Source organism: Ovis aries, chromosome 2 (assembly GCF_016772045.2).
Source record: "Ovis aries strain OAR_USU_Benz2616 breed Rambouillet chromosome 2, ARS-UI_Ramb_v3.0, whole genome shotgun sequence".
In the NCBI taxonomy this organism is placed as follows: domain Eukaryota; kingdom Metazoa; phylum Chordata; class Mammalia; order Artiodactyla; family Bovidae; genus Ovis; species Ovis aries.
In genome coordinates, this window is record NC_056055.1 from 137,909,612 (window position 1) to 137,928,779 (window position 19,168).

At 36.2% G+C, this 19,168-nt stretch overlaps 1 protein-coding gene across 3 annotated transcripts in view; it reads left to right on the plus strand.

The window, feature by feature from the left end:
- SLC25A12 (solute carrier family 25 member 12) overlaps nt 1-19,168 on the plus strand; it is a 99,089-nt gene that overhangs the window by 26,532 nt on the left and 53,389 nt on the right. For 2 of the 3 annotated variants that reach the window (XM_012133795.4, XM_004004597.5), the window contains exons 4-5: nt 6,973-7,088; nt 15,084-15,223. In XM_012133795.4, coding sequence (XP_011989185.1) covers nt 6,973-7,088; nt 15,084-15,223 — 256 coding nt within the window. Of the gene's footprint in view, nt 1-6,960; nt 7,089-11,644; nt 11,749-15,083; nt 15,224-19,168 lie in introns of those variants that run through there. The other variant, XM_042243724.2, reaches the window with a different exon arrangement.

The following is a 19,168-nucleotide window of genomic DNA, read 5'->3' on the forward strand; positions in this document are numbered from 1 at the left end:
TGCTATCTAGGTTGATCACATGGACTAGAGCCTTGTCTAATTCAATGGAACCATGAACCATGTGGTATAGGGCCCCCCAAGGTCATGGTGGAGAGTTCTGACAAACCATGGTCCATTGGAGAAGGGAATGGCAAACCACTTCAGTATTTTTGCCTTGAGAACCCCATGAACAGTATGAAAAGGCAAAAGATAGGACACTGAAAGATGAACTCCCCAGGTCAGTAGGTGCCCAATATGCTACTGGAGATCAGTGGAGAAATAACTCCAAAAAAAATGAAGAGATGGAGTCAAAGCAAAAACAACACACTGTTGTGGAAGTGACTGGTGATGGAAGTAAAGTCCGATGCTGTAAAGAGCAGTATTGCATGGGAACCTGGAATGTTAGGTCCATGAATCAAGGTAAATTGGAAGTGGTCAAACAGGAGATGGCAAGAGTGAACATCGACATTCTAGGAATCAGTGAACTAAAATGGAGTGGAACAGGTGAATTTAACTCAGATGACTATTATATCTACTATTGCGGGCAACAATCCCTTAGAAGAAATGGAGTAGCCCTAATAGTCAACAAGAGTCCGAAATGCAGTACTTAGATGCAGATCAAAAACGATAGAATAATCTCTGTTCATTTCCAAGGCAAACCATTCAATGTCATAGTAATCCAAGTCTATGCCCCAACCAGTAGTGCTGGTGAAGCTGAAGTTGAACGGTTCTATGAAGACCTACAAGACCTTCTAGAACTAACACCCAGAAAAGATGTCCTTTTCATTATAGGGGACTGGAATGCAAAAATAGGAAGTTGAGAGATACCTGGAGTAACAGGCAGATTTGGCCTTAGAGTACAGAATGAAGCAGGGCAAAGGCTAATAGAGTTCTGCGAAGAGAACGCAGTGGTCATAGCAAACACAAGAGAAGACTCTCTACACATGGACCTCACCAGATGGTTAACACTGAAATCAGATTGATTATCTTCTTTGCAGCCAAAGATGGAGAAGCTCTATACAGTTAGCAAAAACAAGACTGGGAGCTGACTGTGACTCAGATCATGAACTCCTTATTGCCAAATTCAGACTTAAACTGAAGAAAATAGGGAAAACCACTAGACTATTCAGGTATGACCTTTATTAAATCCCTTACGATTATACAGTGGAAGTGAGAAATAGTTTCAAGGGATTAGATCTGATAGAGTGCCTGAAGAACTACAGATAGAGGTTCATGACATTGTACAGGAGACAGGGATCAAGACCATACCCAAGAAAAAGAAATGCAAAAAGGCAAAATGGTTGTCTGAGGAGCCCTTAGAAATAGCTGAAAAAAGAAAAAATGCAAAAGGCAAAGGAGAAAAGGAAAGATACACCCATTTGAATGTAGTTCCAAAGAATAGCAAGGAGAGATAAGAAAGCCTTCCTCAGCCATCAGTGGAAAGAAATAGAGGAAAACAGTAGAATGGGAAAATTCTAGAGATCTCTTTAAGAAAATTAGAGATACCAAGGGAACATTTCATGCAAAGATGGGCACAATAAAGGACATAGATGGTATGGACCTAACAGAAGCAGAAGGTATTAAGAGGTGGCAAGAATACACAGAAGAACTGTACAAAATAGATCTTCATGACCCAGATAATCACGATGGTGTCATCGCTCATCTAGAGCCAGACATCCTGGAATGTGAAGTCAAGTGGGCCTTAGGAAGCATCACTACAAACAAAGCTAGTGGAGGTGATGGAATTCCAGTTGAGCTATTTCAACTCCTAAAAGATGATGCTGTGAAAGTGTTGCACTCAATATTGCCAGCAAATTTGGAAAACTGAGCAGTGGCCACAGGACTGGAAAAGGTCAGTTTTTCACTCCAGTCCCAAAGAGAGGCGATGCCAAAGAATGTTCAAACTATTGCACAGTTGCACTTATCTCACACGCTAGTAAAGTAATGCTCAAAATTTTCCAAGCCAGGCTTCAACAGTACGTGGACCATGAACTTCCAGATGTACAAGCTGGGTTTACAAAAGGCAGAGGAACCAGAGATCAAATTGCAAACATCCTTTGGATCCAGTGCCCTGAATACTACCACCACAAAGCCATTCTTTTCCCTCAATAAAGGGCAAAGGCATAGAGTATATTGGGCTTCCCAGGTGGTTCAGTGATAAATCTGCCTGTCAAGCAGGAGACTCAGATTCGACCCCTGCATTGGGAAGTTCCCCTGGAGGAGGAAGTGGCAACCCACTCCTGTATTCTTGCCTAGAGTATCCCATTGTCAGGGGAGCCTGGCAGGCTACAGTCCACGTGGTCACAAAAGAGTTGGACATAACTTAGCAACTAAATAGCAGCAGCATTGCTTTTGGATATAATGTAATTTGTGTTATTTAAACATACTTTGAAATGTTTTAAGTAATAAAAATGTAACTTTGAATGTGTAACATGACTTAGGTGAGTGAGGGCATAAAATGAAATGTGAAATGTAGTCATTTTCTTAAAAATGTGTTGGAAAACATGTCTCTAAAAAGTCATATATCCTTAATTGAGTGTCTTCAAGAATATTTGAGTTCCTGCCCTGGATCAAGCCTGCGCTCTGACAAGCCTACTTTCTGACAGGGAATTAGATTTGAAATAATGAATTATGTAATTACTTTAACAGGAATTTTGTGAGGGGCACAGAACAAATGCTGTAAGGATGTGAAGTCTAAGATGATTCTCTTGAGGAAATGATATTTGGAATGAGCTATGTAAAGATTGTGTGTGTGCTTAGCTGACTTTTTGCAATCCCAAGGACTGTAGCCCACCAAGCTCCTCTGTCCATGGGATTTCCGAGGCAAAAATACTGCAGTGGGTTGCCATTTCCTTCTCCAGGGGATCTTCCCGACCCAGGGATTGAACCTGCATTAGCAGGTGGATTTTTTTTTTTTTTTTTTTCACTAAGCCACAAGGGAAGCCCAAATGCTCCGTAAAATCATTGAAGGCTGTTTCCCACTTTTTGATTGGGTTGTTTTTCTGGCATTGAGTTGTATGAACTGCTTATATATTTTGGAAATTAATCCTTTGTCAGTTGTTTCATTGCTGTTATTTTCTCCCATGCTCAGGGTTGTTTTTTCACCTTGCTTATAGTTTCCTTTGCTGTGCAAAAGCTTTAAGTTTAATCAGGCCCCGCTTATTTACTTTTGTTTTTATTTCTATTACTATAGGAGGGGGGTCATAGAGGATCTTGCTTAGATTTATGTGAGTATTCTGCCTATATTTTCCTCTAAGAATTTTATAGTTTCTGGTCTTACATTTAGGTCTTTAATCCATTTTGAGTTTATCTTTGTGTATGGTGTTAGGAAGTGTTCTAATTTCATTCTTTTACATGTAGCTGTCCAATTTTCCTAGCACCATTTATTAAAGAGGCTGTCTTTGCCCCATTATATATTCTTGCCTCCTTTGTCAAAAATAAGGTACCCATAGGTGCATGGGTTTATTTCTGGGCTTTCTATCTTGTTCCATTGGTCTATATTTCTGTTTTTGTGCCAGTACCATACTGTCTTGATGACTGTAGCTTTGTAGTATAATCTGAAGTCAGGAAGGTTGATTCCTCCAGCTCCATTCTTCTTTCTCAGGACTGCTGTGGCTATTCGGGGTCTTTTGTGTTTCCATATGAATTGTGAAATTTTTTGTTCTAGTTCTGTGAAAAATGCCATTGGTAGTTTGATAGGGATTGAATTGAATCTGTAGATTGCATTTGGTAGTATAGTCATTTTCCCAGCCAGTCAAAAAGTGGGAAAAAGACTTAAACAGACATTTCTCCAAAGAAGACATACGGATGGGTAACAAACACATGAAAAGATGCTCGAACATTGCTCATTATTAGAGAAATGCAAATCAAAACTACGATGAGATACCACCTCACGCCAGTCATAACGGCCATCATCAAAAAGTCTACAAACAAGAAATGCTAGAGAGGGTGTGGAGAAAAGAATGCTCTTGCACTGTTGGTGGAAATATAAATTGAGACAGCCACTATGGAAGACAGTATGGAGATTCCTTAAAAACACTAGGAATAAAACCACCATATGACCCAGCAATTCCACTCCTAGGCATTATACCCTCAGGAAACCAAAACTGAAAAAGACACGTTTCCCATTGTTTATTGCAGCACTATTTGCAAAGCTAGAACATGGAAGCAACCTAGATGTCCACTGACAGATGAATGGATAAAGAAATTGTGGTATATATACACAATGGAATATTATTGAGCCATAAAAAGGAATGCATTTGAGTCAGTTCTGATGAGGTGGATGAACCTAGAACCTATTATACAGAGTGAAGTGAGTCAGAAAGAGAAAGGTAAATATCACATTCTAACACATATATACACAATCTAGAAAAATGGTGCTGAAGAGTATATTTACAGGGCAGCAATGGAGAAACAGACATAGAGAATAGACTTATGGACATGGGGAGAGGGGAGGAGAGGGTGAGATGTATGGAAAGAGTAACCTGGAAACTTACACCACCATATATAAAATAGATAGCCAACAGGAATTTGCTCAGTGGCTCAGAAAACTCAAACAAGGGCTCTGTATCAACCTAGAGGAGTGGGATGGGGCGGGAGATAGGAGGGAGGTTCAACAGGGAGGGGATATATGTATACCTGTGGCTGACTCATGTTGAGGTTTGAACGAAAACAGCAAAATTCTGTAAAGCAATTATCCTTCAATAAAAAAATAAATTAGAACAAAAATCATTGATGGCTATTTCAGTGTAGTTTTGGCTACTGGCTAGTTTCACAGCCTTTAGTATTATAGGATGAATAAGCTTTGGTTTTCCTTTTTGTTTTGAATTTTCCTTTAAAGTTTTTATTAGTGACATTTCAAATATATAAAACAAAGAGTAGTGTAATGAATTCAATATACACATCACCCACTATTTTTGGAGGTTAATTTGTGCTTTTATTTGCCAGTATAGTTTAACTACAGTGGACTACAAACTCTTTTGATCTAAAAAGTAGATTTTACATCACAGTGCACAAGCACACATCACATATAATATATATATGTAAAAGTGAAACAAAACTTTGTCAAAATTATCCCCCTTGAGTATTAATTCTTTTTTAAGACTTTTTTTTTAAACCAAGGATGAACTGCGCTGATGCATGTAATCACCCCAGTTCATGTTAGAGTTCACTTTAATAAAGTGTGACTACACCTTTTTTTATTTTTTATTTATTTTTTAATTTTTATTTTTACTTTATTTTACTTAACAATACTGTAGTGGTTTTGCCATACATTGACATGAATCTGCCATGGGTGTACATGAATTCCCAATCCTGAACCCCCCTCCCATCTCCCACCCCATATCATCTCTCTGGATCATCCCCATGCACCAGCCCCAAGCATCCTGTATCCTGTATTGAACATAGACTGGTGATTCGTTTCTTACATGATAGTATACATGTTTCAGTGCCATTCTCCCAAATCATCCCACCCTCTCCCTCTCCCTCAGAGTCCAAAAGTCCGTTCTATATATCTGTGTCTCTTTTGCTGTCTCCCATACAGGGTTATCATTACCATCTTTCTAAATTCCATATATATGTGTTAGTATACTGTATTGGTGTTTTTCTTTCTGGCTTACTTCACTCTGTATAATAGGCTCCAGTTTCATCCACCTCATTAGAACTGATTCAAATGTATTCTTTCTAATGGCTGAGTAATACTCCATTGTGTATATGTACCACAGCTTTCTTATCCATTCATCTGCTGATGGACATCTATCTAGGTTGTTTCCATGTCCTGGCTATTATAAACAGTGCTGCGATGAACATTGGGGTACATGTGTCTCTTACACCTTCTTTTTTAAATACACCTACTTTTAATAATTGTGAAGATAGTTACTAAATTTGTTTCACTTATATCTCCACCCATTCCTCCACCCCCTGGATTATTTTGAAGCAAATTCCAGATGATGTATTTCATCTGTAAATATCTCAATGTATATTTCTAAAAGATAAGAAAAATTACCAAAACAAACCTCAAAGATGATGTCTCAGTATTATCAAGCATTTGTGTTATATCAGTATTTTCATTTCCTGATTTTCTTATAAACTAAAAAATATTTTTTTACTTTGTTTAAATCAGAATCCAAATAAGATATGTATCTTTGTAATTAATTGCTGTATCTTTTAGGTCTTTAATTTGGTTCTCTTCCATATCTTCTTTAAAATTTTTTTTCCCAGCTCCAGATTGTTTACTTCTAATTTCCCACAGTCTACATTTTTGCTGATTGTGTTTCTGTCATAATGTTTAATTTAACATGTTTCTTTGTCCTTTATATTTTTTCTGCAAATTGTTGATTACATCTAAAACATTGGTTCTCAATGTGCTGGGTGTTGTTGGCGTCTAGTGGGTAGAGGTCAGTGATGTTGCTCAGCATGATGCAGTGCATAGGAGGCCCCCACAGCAGAGTTATCCAGCTTCAAATGTCACTGTTGAGTGCAGAGGTTTAGAAACTCTGATCTGGTAGAGACTTGGTCAGATTCAGTTTCAATTATTTTTCATCCAGTCTCTTTCTTTCTGCGATATTTAGGACTATTGATTATTATTTAGATCCATTAATGTGTTAAGAGTTTACAAAAGGGTAATATTCTATCATGGGCTTCCCTGATGGTTCAGTGGTAAAGAATCCACCTGGCAGTGCAGGAGACGCCGATTCGGTCCCTGAGTCAACAAGATTCCCTGGAAAAGGAAATGGCAACCCACTCCAGTATGCTTCCCTGAAAAATTCTATGGACAGAGGAGCCTGGTGGGCTGCAATCCATTGAGTCACAGGAGTTGGACAGAGCTTAGCAACTATACCACCACCAACCAATATTCTATCATTCTTTCTTTCTTTATTATCTGGAATATCACTATAGAGAAACTTCCCTTCATCAGTTATCTGGTTACCCTGAGCAATAGTTCATATTGTAAAGGCAGGTTACCAGCTGATGACATTGTATATTTTATTCCAGGTTGATCTCCTATCAAGAGTTTTTGGCATTTGAATCTGTATTATGTGCTCCAGATTCCATGTTCATAGTGGCTTTCCAATTGTTTGACAAGAGTGGAAATGGAGAGGTGACATTTGGTAAGGAAAAAAAAAGATTATATAGTTAAGTGAAGTTAGTGAGGCTGGTTCAATCTTTAATTGCTAAATTTAGTAACTGCATATAGATTGCTGCTTATTTAAGAGCTAGTCAGAAAATGAAATTTTAATTTCCTAAAAGAATTTATGTAGATAAAATTAAAATGGTTTTATTTTCTTTAAAGCATTAAACTATTGCAAAAAAAATTAAGGAATGTAGGAATGTTGTTGCTTCAACTCATTGCCTCTCTGACACTTTCACATTCCTAAAGTTGGTGGTATACAATTACCTTGTTCTGGGCCAGCCTGGGATAGATTTTTTATGAAACAGACTGAACAACATGGAGTAATCATCTCATTCTTTAAGGGGTTTCAGGGTAGAGAATTCAAAGCTTCTCTGGAGCCTCTTTGGAAAATTGCTACTGTGTCATTTTAACACCCAAGAATGGAACTGAAGGAAGGGGTTAAGGCAGGAAGAGTTAGCATTCTCTGAAGCCCCATTTAAAATTTTTGATTTTAGAAAAGAAGGCTAGAATATTAAAGTTGCCTTCTGAATTGGGTGTAGAAATCGATTAAAGCATTTGGTAGGCACATCATTGAGCACACTGTGGATGTCTCAAAAGTGTACAAACTAGGATTTCTATATATAGCTATATATTAGTTTTTTAAAAAGAGGCTTACTTCCAGAAATTAGTATGTTTTAGTAAATGTATCAGCTAATTTTTCCTGCAATAGGCTTTTCAATTAAAAAGTAGTGTTTTCAAGGACCTAGAGCACTCCTCCCTTTTTTTAATATTTGAATTTTTTTTCATTGTGGTAAACAGTACCTAACACTAACCTTAGCATCATAACCATTTGTAAGCGTACAGTTCAGTAGTGTTGAGTATATTCACATTGTCATGAAACACATCTCGATAACTTTTTCATCTTGTAAAACTGAAACTTGAGCCCTTTTAGCGGTGTGCACTGTGAATTAGCATCAGTTTGTGTTAGACTCCTGAAAATCCAGCTTCCCCTGAGCCGCAGTGCTAAATATTTATTCACTGTAGTGTTTGTTAGAAAACAAATATCCTCTTATTAAACCCAAAGGGAGAAATCACTGCTGTGGTGAGAATGGTGAGAAAGTGCAGGCATTGGAAAGGACTGGTGCAGCTTTGCTGTCATTTTCCTGGGCATATGTTCTAGCACGGCATTAACTGATTTCTTCTGCCCACTGACCCAGCTGTCTTCTGCGTAAGAACATTTTCCCAAATAAATACCTACTCAGAGCTCTTTAGGTTTCTGCGTTTATCTTGGCATTCTCTCTTTGGAGCAAGCCCTGGCCTTTTCTGCCTCCTAAAGAATGTTGACTTTCCTCAGAAAAGCCTAGATTTTATAGTTTAAAACATAAAGGCTTTATCATCTCATCATTCAGCATTAACTTTGTACTTCTAAGAATGCTGAATTTTCTGTTTTCAATAGTTATCACATGTGTTCGTATGCCTTACTTCTAAATATGGTGCACAGATGCTTGGGAAATAACTTGATATAAATATCTGTATTAGTGACAGTATGCCCATACTTCTATCCTCTGTGCTTGCTTAAAAATTAGATTTCCCAAAGCCAAATTCTAACTTACTTTGTCCCTTTTACCTTGGTATTATGATTCTTTGATTACCTTTTCCAATTTCTATTTTAAAAAATAAGTCACTCAAGTCAGTTTATTCAACAGACTAACAATAGAGACTCATGCCATTGTTGATTAGTGGATTAAAATGTGTAGGAAGTAGCTAAATGGTTTATACACACCATATTATTTCATGCAAATGAAAGCTTATAGTTATTAGACTCCAGCTTTAGCATTTTACAGATCTTTTGTTTTTCCCCTCATACTGATTTATGAGTTAAGAAAATGCAAATAGAATTAAAAGCAAAACAAATCAGTTTTAGTGTTTATAGCACCTGGTGTAAACAGAACATGTAATTCCTCCAGAATCCTTCATTCTACTGCTCCATATTAGAGTTGGGAAAATTCTTACAGAGTAAGATGAATTTGAACTCTCTTTTGAAGTTTTTCTTGTGATCCCTGGCCAACTGGATGGTTCTCTTGATGGTGTTCACCTAAATCCTGGGGACCTGGACCATTCCCTTCCCTAACGTTGAGGATTCATTTTTAGACGAACCTTCTTAACTATAATGAAAAGAATCATAATGAAGGAGAGAAAAAAGCACTGAAACTGTTACAAATGCTATTTAACAAGATTTCTAAGGCCACTCATTTCAGGCTGTATTTGACTACAGAATTTTAGCATAAGGAAATAATTAACCTGGAGTTAATTTTAATAGAATTTTGGATCTGTGATAAAGGTCAGTTTTCATGTTTGTACTCACTCAATAAAAAGAATTATGCTTATATCTTTACAGATGTATGTTTAGGTAGAAAGAAATTTAGATCCATTCTAACTCAGTCCTTTTCACCTGATGGACTTATATTTTCTAGTTTGGAGCTTATTTAAAGTATAGTTTTTTCTTGTGCACATCAGGAGAGAAAGGCAGGAGAGAATATTGGATGCAAAATGTCATGGATTAGGGAAAAACTATTATGCCATTAGTATTATCTCTCTCTTGGACTCTTATGATTTATGTGTATGTCTATATAGATTGTTCTCATCTATGCTTTTGTTTTTTTAGATATGGCTTTTATACACATCAAATTGTGTACTTAAATTGTGTATATCTTTGCAAGTATTTATATATATAGCAGTATTGAATAACATTTACTTGAATGCTGGACAAGTTTTTTTTTTTAAAGATGCCTTTGCTCTAGGGGAGAGGACTTAGATCAAGATGTTGATAATCCATTTCAGAATGTACAAGCTCAGGAGAGGGTTCTGAAGTTTTTAAAAGAATGAATAACATTGTTAGTTGTTTCTTCTTTGGTGTTCTTTTAGTGAAACTTCTAATGCATGCTGTGGATGATTTCTTAATGGCTTGTATATCTGTTTCTGCCTGGTGGCATGAGCCTTCTACGGGCCATTGCATGACTGGTGTGTGCTAGATACAGTGTAACTTGCCTTGCTTTCACTATCATCCACTAGTGTATTGGGTGCTCAATAGAATTGGATTGAGGTAACCAAGATAACCAGCGCTTCTACACTGTATTGTCAGTAGTTGCCATACTTTTGTCCTAAGTTAAAAAAAAAAAAAAAAAAAAACAGAAACCTATTGCTTTAACAAGGATTCTAAAAAACCCAACAATACTCTCACCTATTAACTAATAAATGAATATAAAACATGTAATGTATTCTAAATTTCCTATTAAAAATCTCATCAATATTGTGTTCTAAAAGTGTTTGCCTAGGAATGGGAACTGTTACAAGGAAACTTTTCCAGGGGCATATCTTTATCCCTTGACTGTAGAACTCTCAAGAAGTAGGTTTTCCTTTTGATTTTATGCTGTTTGACCATCAGTATGACTGTATAACCCTCAAAAAGTAGGGATTCCTTTTAATTTTATGCTGTTTGACCACCAATGTGTATGGCAAATAAATACATGTTCCATTTGTGCCTTTAAAATACTCCTTTTCCATAAAGGGCATAATAATCAGATTGGAGTGTCTTAGGCATGACTGCTGCTATGGTTAAAAGGTTTAGGAGATGGAAATCTAGATATGGAAAATGTCATATCCTCTGTCAGTGGAAACAAAGATATAGACATAGTATAATATGAAATCCTGATGGTAATAAATACCTAGTTTAACTTGGTAAGAATGAGAGCTTCACTTGGGTGTTCGAATTAGAATTTTTGAGACTCAGATATTACAGAGAAGGTCACATTAATACTCAAAAATGCTTAGAGTTTGAGGTAAAAATAGGACATGGTATCAGTTGTTTTTATGCCATTTGGTGATAGATTGTTGAAGCATCTACCTTCTATAGTAATAGATGCTCTTTAAATGTAAACTCATTTTTCCTGAGAAATGGACCTTTACGTATATTTGGCAGCAGGACTACTGTGTGGACTGATTGTACAGTAGTCCCTTTTGGAGGTAGGTAAAGAGGTTAATAGAAGTACTTTTCCCTCAGTAAAACAGAGAAGGTCACCCCAGAAATTAACAAGCCACCTGAAGTAGGACTTAGAAGTCTGGCTTGACATGCTGTGTTGGCTGGGACTTCTACAAGCTCCTGTTGTTGATCTTTTTTATTGTTCTTGTTTGTTTTCCTTTGTTTTCTTTTTCAGTCTCTTGGTTGTTCCTCTTCTTTCCCCTCAAGTTTTCTTTCTCTGAGAAACTCTTCCACAAGTCTTGCCATTGTTTTTGTTCAGTTATACACAAGGATATTCATTGTTCATGGTGGGAGTCCTTTTAAAAGCCTCTCTGACTTCACTTTAAGAACTGTGCAGGTGAAACAGCTGTTGAGGACTCTCTTTTTTTTTCCCCTCTGACAATAAAAATGTTTGCTCTCAAGCCTATAAGCTGGAAGCAGTGGCTCCTGCTGGGCTGGAATCCTTGGAATCAGGATGTCATTGGGCTGATGGTAGGTGGGCTGTGTCACAGGGCTGATGGCTTGTATACCTACAGGAGGAGTTCTCTGGCCACACCGTTGGTACAGCAGCTCCTTCCAGGCTCATTCATGGAACAGGCATGGTGGCAGTCTTGGAGAAGAGTGCCAGCCCCGGTCAGAGGTAATTTTGTACTGCAGAAAGGTGAACAAGACCAGTAGGAAGCTCCCATAAGGACCAGGGGAGGGATGAGGGTGGATAAGATGGGGAGACGCAGTGTGGGCTGCTGGGGAAATTAAAACCTCTGTTAAGACATATTTACCTAATATATATGCTTCCGTGTATTTCATTTAGTCCAATCATCATAAGTGACTGATACAGCTAAATTGACTAATGTTATAGGTCTGTGAACATTTTTACTTAATCACAGTTGTCACCATTTACCTGCCCTCCTGACAAATCATTGTGCTCTTCTCCTTTAAGCAAAGAACATGACAGGCTACTTTTGTATCTGACCCCGTTTCCCCTTTCAAAGGAATTATAAACCATCTCTTTTATAAGCCCATGCTCCGCAGGAAGTGAAAAAGTGGTCTTTTGTTTTCTGTATGTCAGAAAACAAATGGATTCCTATTTCCCTTAGCAATGCCAACCTGATATAAAACACTCGATCATGATCCTGTTGCCAATAAGATGTGACTCTCCTATCACTTTCATCCAAGCCAGGACTGTGGCAACTGAAATAGCACTGCTTAGAGAGCTAAAGACCTTTGTTTGCCACTGGAAAGACGGGATTCTCTCTGGGGAGAAACTTACTATGTAGTTTCAGTTGGATACATTGGGTGTTTTTGAGATTATTGGTGCCCCCTTTCATGTCATACAGAGCCTGATAAAACTGGATAAGAGGAGATCATTAGTGCTTTGGGCTAATGCCTCAGTATTAAGCTCTCCAGTTCTGGAGCTTTTGTACAACTTTTTTTTTTTTTGGATAAGCATATCCTGGTAAAAGTAAAGTGGTAATTATGAATTTGACTTTAAAACAGTAGTTGTACTAATTATTTCTCCAAGCTTCCTGATTTAGCCTTAGGGAGTTGGTAGTAGAAACAATAACAGAAAGGAAGTGGGATATATCAAGAGATGCCAGAGTAGGTTTGAAAGTTTGCAACCTGTGACATGGCTAAAATAATTAAAAGTGTCTGGGGGTAGTTAATAAACCATAGCACATAATAATGGTCATAATAAAACCATGTACAAAACTGTCAGCTGACCACTTTGGGAGAAGTGGGAAATGTTTAAACAAATATTCATGGAAAATGACACTTCTATATTTGGAGAAATTAATATGAGTAATTTAAGCCATCAGTTTAATTGTTTCAAGGGTATTGTAAGATCTTATTTAAAGGTTGCTAAGAAGTTTACTAAGTAGAATTTTTGTTAAAAGTTTTTATTATAGTGCCATTTTTTTCTGAATGTAAGTTACACATTGTAATTTTGGTTTATAAATGTCCTTTTTGTGATAGAAAAAGCAATTTTTATGGTTCATTAACTTTTCATAAGTTTGAAAGATTTTGAGTCTGGTTTTATTTGATATAGTTTCACATGAGATTCTGGTATTTTCCAGACATACAAAGGGAATTCAGTTGTATTCTGTTACTGCTGCTAAGTAAGTTTTATACAATAACAGTATATTTCTTATCAAGCACTTGAGTTTTGAGAGTTTTAACCTTTAAATAAAGGTTATAAAATAACTTATTCCCTTTAATAATTTCTCTTAATGTAATTAAGTTATCCTAATATACTTTCCGTCAATTTCTTCATATTCCCTTAGTTTAATACTGAAAATAAGAAACCAAATTAGTTTGGAAAGAGAAGCAGGTAGGATCCTAAAAAAAAAAAATCTTTGCTAAACTGCCATAGTATTTTTAGCTCAAAAGAGTTTTCTGCCATCCTTGTTGTTTTAATAATTTTGTAAACTTTAATATATTTTACAACTTGTTGAAGTCTCACATAGAGTTGAGGGTAATCCTCTGTGTTGTTTAGAATCCCGTAACTTGCTACTGCATTAATTCTTTGCTTTCAGAAACTAAAGCTCATATCTTTGATTTGTGTTATGGAAGATGAAAATAATTGACATGATTTGAAAACTCTGAAATACTGTTGCTATTTAGGCCAGAAATAGATGCTACATTCCATTTGAAAGAAAAGATGAGAATCCCATCTCCCCAGTGACATCCAATGCCGCCTTCCAACTGACCGATCGCTGTGACCTATTCAGAGCTGTCGTGTTGAGTCCAGACTGGTAGGATTTCCAGTTCAGGATTCTTACACTTCCCCTACAGCCCCACCATAGCAATGCTTTTATCAAAAAAAAGAATATTAAAGCTAAAGGGAATCCATTAAACCATTTACAATGTGAGATTTATATCTGTTTAGAGAATTTTCAGAAATTAGATAAAATAGCATAGTTGGAGATTATAAAACATTAAGCTTATATTTACTAATTCTTAATATAATTGATAGCTATAGATAATAAAACCCTTTCACTAATATAATTGGCTTAAATTTGAAAATAATTTTGTTCTTAAGACATCAGTAAAAGAGGCTTCCTGCTTTCTTAACTTTGTTAATGATTTTTTTTTTTTTTGGCATGAGCTTCTAAATTAGTCTATCCAGTCTATGCTTGTTAAAGTACCAGTCATTTGTGAATTGACTTTTCTAGTAAGTGTAGAACTCTGTAAGAAAATGAATGCCATTGTCAGTGCATGAAGACAAGCTGTCAGAGGGTTTTGGTTGTATATTACATGGTGTGACTGGTTCCTATCTAAAAGTTAGTATACTGTGTTTAGTCCTTCTTTATTTAAAAGTGAATCACTAATTTCACTTATCTTAAAATATTTTAATAGCTGAGACTAATAATCATGGTTTTTATGGGGATTTTGAAGCTTTGTGTCAAGACCATATTTTTGACAATATCAGAAGCTTTTAATAAGGTGCTTGCTGCTGAGCTAATGATATGCTTTGGGTAGTATTTCTTATACCTATCTTCAATAGATATATTCAGGCTAGTGTGAATGTAATAATCAAGCCTCAATCAAGCCATACTTAGTATGACAAATATTGCATTATACCGTAATTTAGGTATTCATGCTTCTGATAAAGGGCTTAATTCGACTCCTTGAGGAACCGGGAAAACACTATTGATTTTATACTGGAATGCAAAGTAGCAGCCATTTATAGTGCAAGATATAAATCACTAACTAATTAAAATTAAATCAAGAGAAATTAAGAATCTCATGGCCTTATATGTAATGGTACACAATCTTAACTGTAAAATTATATTTTGTATCAATTGTGTTCCTGTGCATGGGTTTCTGGGCACAAAAAATTTTGCAGCTAATCTTAATAGAAGCAGATAATATTGACTTTTAAAATTTCTCTTAATTTCTTTCTGTAGGAACATTGCAGTGGACTAAACTACTTATTGCAGAGATAATTTTTTTATTTTTATTTTCCTTTTCAAGAAAATGTCAAAGAAATTTTTGGACAGACTACTATTCATCATCATATCCCTTTTAATTGGGACTGTGAATTTATCCGGCTACATTTTGGGCATAATCGGAAGAAGCACCTAAACTACACAGAATTCACACAGTTTCTTCAGGTGAGCTTAGTTTTTCATAACCCGTGCAAGTATATAACATTCTGTCTCCTTCCCTTTTACTTTTATTAGGTTTATTACCAAAAAATGGCAATTCTCTGCGGAATTTTAACCTCATTTTTCATTTCCCACTCCCTGAGGCAACTTATTTAAATTCTTATAATTGTTTCTTTCCTTCAGTGTTTACTTTCATAGCTTTAAATAATAAACATTATTTAAATGTTTTGAACTGCTGATACTTTAATTTTTAATTTTTCCCTCTTAGATAGTTTTTAAATTTAATTTGAACAATTGAAGATTGGCAACTAGCTCTTTCACCTTTTCCTCTCAGACATTTTCGGTCCCCACCCTCCGTAGAATTATGTCATGATTCTGCTTAGATGATCATATTTGAATCACCACAATTTTATAAACATTGTGCATGACTAAAATGATTACTTTTCTTAGAGACTCTAATTTTCATAGGTTCATTTTGTGGGTGTTAATGCTAATTCATTCTCAGACTCTGCCTCAGTTATTAAACTCTCATTTTTAATATATTTAAAACAGAGTAAGTGTCTGATCAGTTTTGTTCTTTTGGAGCAATCCAGGAGCTTTCTTTTTTTAAAAAAATTTTGAGGTAAAATTCGCTTAACATTAAATTAGCCATGTGAAAGTGCACAGTTCAGTGGCACTTAGGACATTCCCCAGCTCTAATTCCAAAACCTTCTCGTTACCCCAAAAGAAAACCCTGTACCGAAGAAGCAGTCACACTCCATCCTTGCCTCTCCTCAGCTCGCGAAGCCGCCAGTTTGCTTTCTGTCTCAATAGAGTTACTTATTCTGGATATTTCGTATAAGTGGAATTACACAATGCGAATTCTTGTGTCTGGCTTCATCTTAGCATAGTGTTTTCAAGGATTACCTATGTGTAGTGGATATTAGTAATTCGTTCTTTTTGTGGCTGAATAATATTCCATTGTATGGGTATATCGTATCTTTGTCTGTCTGTTCGTTAGTTCATGGGCGCTTACTTGGGTTCTCGCCTTTCGGCTGTTCCGAATAGTGCTGCTGTGAACATTGGTGTGCGTGTATTTGTTTGAATACCTGTTTTCGAATCTTTTGAGTATATTTCTAAGATGTGGGATTGTTGGAGCATATGATAATTTTAACTTTTTGAGGAACTACCAGACAGTTTTCCACAGCCCCTGCACCACTTTTCTGGAACTTTCTGATACCCAACTTTGTACTTATTACATAGCTATCAGCTTGTGATCTCCCTTCACCTTCATGCTGGGGAGTCCATTTGCCCTCCTGTTATGTTGAACCTTCCATTTGCTGGATTTCATCTCTTCATTTGCTATGATTTTTCCCCCTCTTTTTGGTAGAATACTTACTGCAAGGGCTTCCTAAGGAAAGTAAAATAATTCTTTTGTGAGACTTTTTATATCTGAAAACCTCTGCTCTATCATTACATTTAGTTTGGCCAGGTATAGAATTTTAATAGGAATTTATTTCCCACCTAATTTGAAAATAAATCTCTTTTTTTTTTTTTTTTCTAACATCCAGTGTTGCCACTGAGCAGTTAATTACCATTCTCATTTTTGGTCTCTTTTGATAGTTTTTTTCCCCCCATTCTAGAGGTTTTAAGATTTTTTTTTATTTTCAGTGTTTTGAAATTTCATGATGATGTACCTTGATGTGAGTTTATTTTTATTCATTTTGTTGGACATTCAGGGGCTCTTTTAATTTGAAAGCTGTGTACTTCAGTTCTTGAAAATATTCTTCTATTTTTTTTCTTGTCTTGAACTAGTAAATATAATAACTGTATGATCCTTTAGTTCTCTTTTCTCTCCTGAATCTTCTATTAAGTTGTTTTTATTATATTTCTAATTTTCAGGAGTTCTTTTTGGTTTCCTAATATTTTTAAAAAACTATACTGTTCTTCTTTCATGAATGTACTATTTTCTCTCACTTCTCCAAAAATATTATAGACAGGTGTTTTGTTTTTAAATTTTCTTCTTCTTGCAATCTGCCTTTTTCCTTCAAGTGACTTTATTTCTTTTTGTTCGGATCTCTGTTTTTCATGTTAGCAGCTCTTCTTCCAAGTCGTCTTCTGCTCATATTAAAATTAGGATTGAGGCTTATTGGGAGCTTTGGGTTCATGTACCTTACTGTAAAGTTCTCTGGGTGGGTAGTCTTACTGGGGACCCTCTAGTTCAGATCTTTTATTTTGGACAGGGGAATCAGAATAATCGTTTGGCTTCCCATCTGAAGTATTAGACCTGGCTTTTGATATTCTGGTTGCTGAGTAAGACAAGAGGGTTACAGGTCTCAGTATTCAGTGTGGAGTCATGTCCGACTTTTTGCAGCCTTATGGACTGTAGCCTGCCAAACTCCTCTGTTCATGAATTTTTCCAGATAAGAATACTGGAGTGGGTTGCCCTTTCTTTCCTCCTCCAGTGGAAGTGGGCTTTCGTTTATTTTCCTCCCTTCACCTGTGCCTTGTCTCTCTTAGTCCAGAGACCCTCTGTTAAAACTCACCTTGTTGTGTGCCAGGGTTGGAAGAGGGCCAGAAGCCTGGCTCTGGGGGAGTAAACACAAACACACAAAAACCCAACTCTAAATCTTTGAGTACTTCAGTTCATTCATGGGGTTCGAACTTCCATCTAAGCTTCCTGTTCTCAGTGCCACCTTTGCCATCACTCTAGGGGTACTGGTACAGCCAATGCATGAGTCTTTGGCAGATTCTGTTACGTACATTGGATTGCTTTTTTTTGCTTTTCTAATTTTCTTGGGCCTTCTAAACCAGTTATCGTTTGCCTCTTTGCACTCTAAACTTAAAAATGTAGTTGCTGCCTTCTTTTTTTGTTCTCTTTGTCTTTGAGCTTCTGTTTTGTTTTTCATTCTTTATTGTGATTTTTGGTGAGTAATAGAGTTTTGAAAGACAGAGCTAAATGTATGAGTTCAGTCTCATTCAAAGCCACAGTATTTCTGAAGCTCTGCTATTTTTATCTCATAGTTAGATGAGATGCCTTTCTAAGAACACAAGATCTTTAGCTTTAGTATAACTTCCTTTATTTACCCTTTCCCTCAGTTCCTTTTCCTGCCCTTTCAATCTAGAAGCAGATTTATTTTCTTTTATTTATTAGAATATTTTTATCTCTTTAGAATATATTTTATCTAAGTTTGGAGTATTATTTTTTTTCATTAGGGTGATCACGTTATCTATTCTACCCAGATGTTTCAATTATACTACATAAATGGAGAGCTTATGTGCAGAACTTTTTTCCTTTAGTTGCTTCTTTTTGAAGGCCTTAATTTTAATTTTTTAACTTTTTATTTTGAAAGATGTCTATATTAAAAAAAAAAAACCCATGTACCCATCAACCAGCTTCAGCAGTTATATATTGACCAGTTATTTATTTATTTTTTTACTTATACTTTCCACTCTGTTCCCTACTTGAGAATTTGGAAGCCAATTCCATTTATTCTATAGCTGCATATGTGATACTTCAAATATATATATCTTTAAAAGATACAAGAGTCCTTCAACTGTTGACCTGATAGAAAATAGGAAATCTATTCTTTGGACATTAGTCTTGCAATGAGGATTCTGCTTTGTCTTTAACATGAAGGTGCACATTTCCTTCAGTACTGTCATTAATAAGGCTTAATCATGCCCATGGTTGCCACTGGATATTTCTGAGAGGTTAAGATGCATGCATGGAGAAGACAAAGATATAACAAAGGCATAAATCGGGAGGAAAATAAGCAGGAGTGAGGAAGAGAAAGCCTGTATAAGATGGAGTAGATGTGTGCCTGCTTCTGATGCAGCTCAGGAATATCCTCTCCTTGGGGAATGCTTTCAACCATATTTTAAGGCTGAAATAGAGATTTAAAGTGCCTGCTTCATTTGAAGGATGATGTGGTCGGAACTGAGGTGATAAAAATATGAAGTGGGTTAGGG